Here is a 9,989-nt window from a genome sequence, read left to right as displayed (position 1 = left end):
AAACAATAATTACTAATTTACGTTATAAGAGCAATGCTTGCCAATGCAATCTTAAAATTTTTTTATTAACAACATCCCACTCTATTTTTAATTCTTATTGTGAAAACTCAAATTAAGTAACAGCCAAGATATGGCGAAGAGACCAAATCCGTTTATTGACGACTATGTTCAACAAAGCAAAGTACATATAGGACTTAAACAGTTTAATAACAATGAAGAAAGACTGCAAAAAGTTTACGGTATGACTCTGAAGTTTATAAAATTCGGTTAAGTGAAAGGAGGATCTACTTACATCTTATGTTTTCGAATTACTTCATACTTACAGAGAAAACATTGCAAATGTTATTCAAAGGAGCAAGAAAAGTGCAGCAAAACGGGTTTAAATGCAGTTTAGAAGATAATTACAAAAAAGACAGACTGAGGCAACTGTTTATTGGCGCCAATGGCATACTTATACATGCTGGTCAGATGGTAAGAAATGCACATACGAATGTTTAATAAATTAAAACCTAACAACAATAGTGTTTTAACTATTAGTAAATTTAAAACTCGCACATGATTACAGGTCAAAGAAAATTCATCTGAGGCTTTGTGCAAATGTGGAGGAGCAAAAATAGAATTATGTGCATACTGTGATAAGGTCCTGTGTGTATTCTGCAAGTTAGTGTGTGGTCTCTGTCAACAAAACTTCTGTTCTGAGTGCTCCTTGTATGGGTGAGTATTATTCATTTGTTATAAACTTTATGAGACGGCAGTAGATCGTACAAGTATTAGTATTCAATGTGGTATAAATAGATAAATAAATTCATCACTAACAGAGCTCAATTGATTATTTATATTTCAGGTCTGAAGACTCAGCAGTTTGTGTTTCGTGTTATAGATAAGGAATAGGTAAATAAAGTAGTTTGCAAGTAGTATCTTTGTGTAAAAAGTAATATAAAAGTAGATAAGTTGAATTGCCACACATGTCTGTGCACCAAGTCCTAGTAATTATTGGCTTGTTTTATGTTATTTATTGTTAATGAAATGTAAATATGTAATATGCAAGATGAAACTATAGTAGAAAAATTATCTTAAGACTTAATTGAAAATTGAACCACTCCTATAACTGTTGTGATTAACCTTTTTCAATGAATTAAAGGTGTTTCAAATTAATAAACTTCAGGAAACAATAAAATTAAAACTACTATTTATTAAACAAGATGTTTATTTATCAAAATCCACACAAACCCAAATACATTTAACCATTATAAATACACACCTCTAGCACATTACAAATACACTTAAAGTAGGCCAAAAAATTATAAAAGAATAAAAAATTGGCTCTTTGTAAATATTTAAAACCTGTTTTGAAATGACTATTTATGAGCTATTTTAAAAAATTAAAGTGAAATTTCAACCACCAATTTCAATATTGATGTTATACAGAAATTTATGATTATCGAAATTTGACCCATGCAGGAATGTACCTCATTCCTGCATTCCCAAATTTATGATTATAAAAAAGAGTATGGTATAAGGCACAAGCCTATTTAATTAATATTAGTAGTATAGTTTACTTTTTGAAATATTTGCAGCTGTTGGCAGTATTTAGCATATGCTAATAATTATTAAAATTGTGTGCACCAGGACAACAAAGTTAAACTTTTGTTCAATAAGAAATAATGTTATTTTACATCTTAGATTAGACATTATTAGTCATGACATAGACATATAATTTTATAACACATTGTTAAATAATAAGGAATGAAATGGCTTTTACAATTATTTAATTCTTTCAAGTGTGTTAAAGAAAATGTAATACACCTATATATATAAATGCTGATTACTTACAGCTTATTTTGTAAATGCCCCAAAAAATTAAATACTAATTAAAAATAATCTTAATAATTCTTCCCAACTCACAATTGGCAAATTTGTTCCTACACATTTTACATGTAAAGAATTATTAAACTTATAAAAAACTGCTACTGTACAATACATTGTACAATACATCTACAGATGGGAATGATAATTTTTCTGCAACACCACTGAAGAGAGATTCTGATGTCGGAAATAGTTTTATTAGAGGTAATATTTTTGGATCAAAAGCATTTCAGTGATGGCATACACACACATGAAGCAGAACACTTAAAAACTGAGGGTAAGTATGCAGTGTCCAGACTGAGTAATAAGTATGACTAATGTCAAATCAAACACGTTTTTGACATTTGGACATCATACTTGGTGCCTAATTTGACCGAATATTACCCTAACAGTATAAGCAAAAGTGCCTACAACAAACATATGCCATCGCAATTGATATCATTTATTGTTGCGTAACAGTGGCAACATATATATATTAAGGCTAGTTTTTCCTTTCCAAACTCCAGAATTACTTGAAAAAACCAATCAGTTTATAGCTAAATTGCTACAAAACAAAAAGTTCATTGGATTGTTATTTGAAGGTTCTGGTTGGGTGATGCAAGCACCATTGAGTCAGATCGGAACTTCAGCGCATATTGAGAGAGCCTAGAGGTAAGGAACTCACTGCATGAACAGATAACGGTAGAGAATGGTTGCGGCGATACCCAATAATAGCGGTAGAGCCCATGAACTCCAACTGAAAATATAATATAGCTTATTATAGAAGTGCTTCATTAAGTAATATGTATGAGATGTTTCGTGGATGTGTGGTGGCTGAGCTAGGAATCCTAAATGGCACCGTAAATAAAAATGTATGTAAGTCCAATAATAAATCACTTGACTTTGTGACAGCCGTTCGAATTGTGGCAGTAGCCAGTGTAATATTTGAGGAAATATGATAAAAAGTCTAAAATAGAGTACAAATATTTTAGTGTTTATGAATTTCCGCAATTTTATAATCATTTTTGGAGGCTGTTGAAAACATTACTAATAAAACGAGCGTATTGTATACCATAATTAAAATTTAACATAGCATAGAGTGGTAAAACTATTTATGGTTTGCTTATTTTAAACATGTGAAGGAGTATATTATAAATAATACATAAAGACAGTTTTATATTCGTTATTAATTACTATGATTTTCCTTTATAATAAATTACTTGCTTATGCATCATTAATTCTCATATATCATAGTATATACATATTCATAATTTACAATAACTAAGTCATTTTCTGGTTATATCTTTACGTACAAATACGATTTTAATGTTTTCTTGATACAGTTATTTATTTTACTTGATCATACGAAGTACTATATTGCATAAACTTAAGCATTTTTTGATCGTTAAACGCTACATGAAAAAATATCTTTACGACAGAAATTTCGCGCTTCCTTTGATAATTACTTAATTGGTAAATTATTAGGCATAATTCTTTATATAAAAGTCTACGAAGAATATACAAATCGTTCTTTAATTATCTAATAATCTGAAAGTCTTTATGATTTATGTGGAGAGGATATGATCCAATTACTACGCTCGATTTTGTTGCTCTTATATTCATATTATTCATGCATTTTTTGTATTCAATTACCAAATAACACTACTATTAAATGTAATGGCGGCTATAAACAAGTAACCCCGTTTCCAGGAGTGTGAGACGAACGGATGTAGTCAAGGCATTGTTATATTCAGATTGTTGTGAGAATAAAATCAAGTAAACAAAGATTGGCCTACCTACGTAAGATTAAAATTTTGCATTATTGGCGAGGCATTCTTATAGTTTTATCCGGGAAATCACAACGACTATCAAAATTCAAAACTATACACTAGATTACATACATAATTTAACATTGAAATACAAATCAATAATTCTAACAATGTTAACTAAAATAATATACAATACGCTACACTATGTCTAGGAGAGTCGGCTTATATAATAACTATTCTATATAAGCCGACTATCCCAGACCGTAGGCGTTACTCATCGCGCATTGTAACTCACACACTGGAAACAAGGTGTAGAATATGACAACTGAGGTAGGGAATGTTACACATAACTATGATTTTTAGTGTATTGTGGCGTCTTTATATTCATTCTGGTAAGGTTCCTATAACAGCGTATTAAATATCATAGTCATATCAGCTTTGAAGCGTAGCCCCGCGTGGAGTAAAACTATAAGTTTTTTTACTTTGAATTTGAAGTCTTTAAAATCCAGAATAAGTACATTTTGCAATGTAACAGGGAACAAAGTTTAAGAGTATAGAATAATGAAACGAAATCGATTCAAATTAATCTTGTATTTATATAGGTTTAGGATTTTTTTTAGTTTTTACTCAGCTTGATAAGGTGTGGCCGTTAAATATTTTTACAATCTAAACTACTTAATGTAAAAACACAAATGTGTCGTCAATCAATAAAATTCTTTTAAAACCGATAAAATATTTATCAATACTTTACGAGTCCATCATAACTTGCATACTAACGTTTACTATTCCTGTCTCAAAACCATTTAATTGTGAAGACTTTTAATACTTTTTCCGCCCATCCTTTGAGTAATCGATTCCAAATGCTCGACACATCTTGAAATATGTCACCTGTACGTTTATGATAAAGCTTGTTGAATGTTTTGCATTACTACTACTACTTACTCTAGTAGGTTTCATTTATAATACGTATTATGCGTGGAGCTGACCTCTCCCTTTGATAAGCACCGCTTTATCGTTTGTTATCTCCTGTCACGTTATTAAATTAATAGAAAGACCACAAGGTATACGATTATTGAATTATAAAGTAAAAATCACACTAGTAAAGATCTGTTTTTTAAGCCTAGAAAGATCTGTTTAGCGTTTCTGCTGTCTGTCTTGGAACCGAGTATCAGCAGGTACATAGAATGCATCGTGAGCACTATATGATATGTACTATTTAGAGTTCTCGTTAGTTGTAAAGTTGTTCTTCTCTGCTGTACATTAAAAAGAAATAAGAAGTCTCACAATTAGTATAGGATTTATTAGACAGTTACAATTATATACTTATCAGGAATATATATAAGGTACACAGTATAGGAAGCACACAAGTCGTACAAATCATAATAGCTAACGCACTAAATAGGTATAACAGGGAAAAGCCCGATTGAAATACCATTTTCCTGATCAATAAATTGAGAAAATGTGACTATGTATTTTATTTTTGTACGTGTCTAGTTATTATTAAATATATAGCGTATATGTTTGAGATTCTGTCCATATATTAACAGTTAATCAATGTTGGTATATTTATAGCTAATTATTAGTAGCAAAGCATAGAGTAGGAAAGAGTGTGAACGAAAGTGGTAATTCCGTCGTTCTTTACCGTTATAGACGTTCGTAAGATATCACAGTACACAATATTAGTAGAGCAAAATAATATTTAGTTTAATACTTAAAGGTACAATTAACATTAGTATATATTTAAAAAAATAAAGTCTCGTACGCTAAAGATCACAAAATTAATGTTAAATAACAGATCTATGGTCACGTTTTGTACATATATTTGGTCTCGTCTAAGTATATAAAAGTAAATTATTTATGTAAATGTTAAACACAGAGCCATGCGTATGTCTGAGTGACTAAACAACACGTGAAATGATAGCACATCACTTTCATTGAGGAAGTGAATAAATCGAATTAAATGAACTCGAACAATGTATATCATAAATATATTCTAATAATAAACAAACAAAATCAGTGCTGTTTAAAAAATTCATCGATTGTAACTTCCGGATATCATCGTTGAGTAGCGTTGAGATCATCTTTTTAGCATTGACTACTTCTCCTTTAAGTACCTAGTGAATATATCCCCTATTCTATATATCTAAGTGATTATATCGTCTCTTCTATATACCTAAATGATTATATGCTATTTGCCTACTTAAATACCCGAAGAAGCACATATGAATACAATCCACAAGTCGAGCTGCAGAAACTACCAGAACGCGGGACAGGCAAAATTATCATGAATCAAATAAATCAATGGTTGCTGTGTGGTGACCGATGATGTGAGTGCTAAATGAGTTGTTAGTGGAACTTTAGGCGATTACGCACTTGCCCTGCTCCTGCGGCTGGTCGTTGTTCCACTGAGGCGCGAACGCCGCCTTAGCCTGGGTGCGGTCTGCCTCCACTAATCCGCCAATCTTGTACTTTTTCATCAACGCCCTGTTAAACATAACACGTTAATGTTAAAATGGCGTTTATTATCATTCAAGTTCAAGACATAAAGGCCACAACTGCATGCGTACTTTCAATTTATTACTTTAAACGACCATCACCCGGTGTTTAATGTCTTTTTTATATGATAATATCTATTATTATCTATAAAAACAATAACTTTTATTATACGTACATTTAACGAATCTCGGTTCATTAATCATACGTCATTTACTTAAATTTATTGAGTAGGTATATTAAATAATCTTCAAATTTTAAATGGTAATAAGATGAGTACTGATAATCAGTATTTATATAAATAATGCTATGTCATGGTTTAAATTTTAGTATTTTTCTGAAATTATGCTATTTCATTATTTTTAATAGCTTTGACATTGTAATTTAAATCGATAATAACTATGTACGGAAATATAAACACAAATTATATAATATAATTTTTTTATTGAACACGACTCATTTTTATTTGTCCAGTGACAGTCTAGGACAGTTTGCCGAAATAGAAAAAAAATAGCTTAAAATAAAAAAGATTATTAACGTAGATACCTTGCGTCAGAACTGTGGCTGACGTCTTCAAAGGGTTCGGTGGCGTCTTGACCTGCCAGTTCCAGAAGCACCTCCAGACCTCCAGGGTGCTACGATTTATTTTTTATTTAAGATAAGTATTATGAACATTAGAACTTAATTGTACTTTATTACTTATGTAATTAATTTAAAGCAACACCGATAGTAGAGTAGCGATATGTTTTTTGTTTAGTTTTAACATGCAAAAACGAAATTAAAGGTTTGAGTCATTATTGTAAAACAAGGTTGTAGACATTCTTTGTCGAAATATATAATTAAAGTTTCAAGTCAACATACTGTGAAAATCGTAAGCCGAAATAATAATATATACATGTATGTATATATAGACTTCATTCGACGTTCTGTGATAATAAAATTCTATATCTACAATAAAATTTACTCAATAACTGTTGAAGGGCATGTCGTATTATTATCTCTAATAAGTAAGACTGTTTGGTCTCCCAATTTGTTATTTAATTTGAATAAGATACTTTTAATGACTAAAAATGAAGTTTTATCAGATATTTCTGTATGTTATAATAATTTGTATGTATGTAATTAACTTACACTTTTTTAAATCTTTTTAGAAAGAAAATTTCACTTAAATGCAATATATATTATAAGGGCATAATCTTGCTCGTCTAGAAGTCGAGGAGTTCAAGGCATAGTATTTTATCAATGTAGATATAACATAAGATTTGTATATACAGCAATCATTACCTACCGGGGAGATACAATGTTTAGTAATTTAAATACTGAGGATATTATAGCAAAGAATTAAGCAAACATTTAAAGAAAACACTTGTTTACCGGATTGAAGCTATGTATTATTATAAACTTATAATGATTTTACATAATTTTAATTTTTCTCCCGACGTTTCGCGTTCTTTACAGCGTGCATGGTCACGGTGACTGAAGACGAAAGGTGTCACAGTTGTAGAGAAAGTTGTATTATCTGTAAGAAATGACTCACGTTGTCCTCTATTTTCGCGGATTGTTTATGCATGCATGGATATTATTAAAATAATTATAAGTTTATAATAATACATAGCTTCAATCCGGTAAAAAAGTGTTTTCTTTAAATGTGTAAAAGCTATGTTAACAAAAGACAATGCTATAAATAAGTACTTGAAACTCTTGACCTTGACCAAATATAAATATGAGATACGAAAAAACGAATAGTGGAAGAAAGCTTAACTTTACATACGTATGGATTTTAATTTTCGATTTTGGCTTTTTATTATACAAGACATCATATTGTGCTGCGTGGTCCATGGCCTAAATCTCGTGTAAACGAATCGAGACTGACCGCGAGGAAAGTTTAATAAGCACGATGTACGAACAACCTTGACTTAAAACTCAACCCATAAAAGAGGAAAACCGGGTATAGCCGTGCATTAACCTCAGCCAGATTATAAACGAACATAATGTCAAAGTTATATTTACTTTTGTTAAAACGTGTACGAGTAATAATATTGAATTTTATAACTAAAATTTACTTGACTTGAAATATTGACCCTCGTCTATTACATGAAATAACATTAACGATAGGCAATGTATTATCAAGTCATTATATCTTCAAGGAATTTTTAATAAAATATTATAATGTCTTGGATAACTTCCCATGTTGAGCTTAATGAAATTCCTGACACCCAACATTCCGTCACATGCCTTTTCCTGCGTTCGCTTTAATCCATTTAACGTGACCGGACTATACGAATAAAGAAATTTACTATACAGCTATTATATAATTAATTGAATTACAACTATTCAGAGAATTTGTTCATTTGAGGTAGCAGACATGTTAAAAATCTTTTTAGAAATAATTAGTAATATTAACATATTTGTTAGTAATGTAAATATTTAACTCAAACAATGTTATAGTTTGCGTTACATAAGCAGCTTAAGTTATTTAAGAGAAAACGTTTGGGGTGTGAATTAACAGTAATCACTGATTTAACTACACAAGCTTTTAAATGGAGTGTTATGTGTTGGCCTTTAAAAGCTTTTAAAGCAGTCTACCGAGTGCAGCAATCCTACCTGTTTGGCCTACTGCTGATGAAAAAGTTGGCTATGAAAGTCTGAATATACAAACTTAGGGGTGCACGCATTATTACGAATATTACCATTAGAAATTTCCAAAACTCCCTTTACACACTTGTGTCATCATCATTTTATTTTATTAAATTATTATTATATATGTATCAAATTTATTGCAATAGTATGTTTGTAGATGATAAGTTCATAGATAATACATATTACTTTAAAGAAACAAATCAGGTATCTTTAGATATTAAATTAATTTTATGGTAATTATTCTAAGTTATTATAAGTCAAGAAAATGTAAACTATCATTCCTAATTTCAAAAACAAATTAATTTTTTAATATTTGGAAGTCATAGTGCTAAATCTCGCCTCTAAATCTAACCATTTTTGTTGCCTAAGACTGAAATATATCATAATTAAGTTGTATTTATATATATTATTTCTGTAAAACTAGGTTTAAAATTACATTGTATATACCAGGTAATGGAATACTTGGACCTGGGTAGGGCTGCTAATCTGGCCTCATAATTAATACTCAAACATGTGTTTAATAGTACTTTATTTTTACAATAAAATAAACTTTATATTATCAAACTAATTGGTTTACTTATAACTCAGTGTGGGGCATACAAATTGATATGGTTATGTGGTAACTATTATTAATAGTTAGGAGAAGAAAATTTATTTATTTTATTAAATGGCACACCATAGTTAGTAACTTATTACATAACAAAGATAGTTTAACAGTATATTTATATCTTGATTAATATTAGCAAGTCATTACTATTCCCGTCTGGTGCATTTATTTAAAAAATAATAATAATAATAATTGAGTTTTGGAAAAATACCAAAATAATGTATCAAGAACGTTCTTCCTAAAATTCAAGACCTAGAATAAATTAAAATAATAAGTTGATAAAAATGATTTGATCAGATCATGAATATATACATAGATCGACGTATGCACACAATTATCACGCTATCTACTTACCTCTTCTAAAAACTCAGTGACGTCGTAAACCTCGTTGTGGATGATGAGAATACAGTCCTCGCGAGTGTTTCGCTTCTTCAACTCCTCGCGGGTAAATAATTTAACTTCCTGTTTTTCCATTTTAATAAGAACTACACTATTTATAAATCTAGCTACGATTATACTGACGACTGAACGCTGCAATAGTTTCTATGTAAATAACTATGAAGTAATAAATCAAGTGATAATTATCACATATACTCGGCCAGCGGCCCACCACCGAATGTCCACAGACGAAGTAC

General features: G+C 30.2%; 1 protein-coding gene across 1 annotated transcript; it reads right to left on the bottom strand.

Annotated features, from left to right (window-relative positions):
• Window positions 1-1,189: 1,189 nt before the first annotated feature.
• LOC123713092 (cytochrome b5-like) lies at window positions 1,190-9,988 on the bottom strand. The gene is made up of 4 exons (XM_045666595.1): window positions 9,709-9,988; window positions 6,654-6,742; window positions 5,988-6,098; window positions 1,190-2,602 (listed from the first exon to the last, which is right to left on the bottom strand). The coding sequence occupies exons 1-4, from the start codon at window positions 9,826-9,828 to the stop codon at window positions 2,527-2,529; spliced, it is 396 nt and encodes a 131-aa protein (XP_045522551.1). The 5' UTR covers window positions 9,829-9,988; the 3' UTR covers window positions 1,190-2,526.
• Between the last annotated feature and the right edge of the window lies 1 nt (window position 9,989).

The sequence above is a fragment of the Pieris brassicae genome, chromosome 1, assembly GCF_905147105.1.
Source record: "Pieris brassicae chromosome 1, ilPieBrab1.1, whole genome shotgun sequence".
NCBI classification, from domain to species: domain Eukaryota; kingdom Metazoa; phylum Arthropoda; class Insecta; order Lepidoptera; family Pieridae; genus Pieris; species Pieris brassicae.
This window is presented reverse-complemented; position numbering and strand designations above follow the sequence as displayed.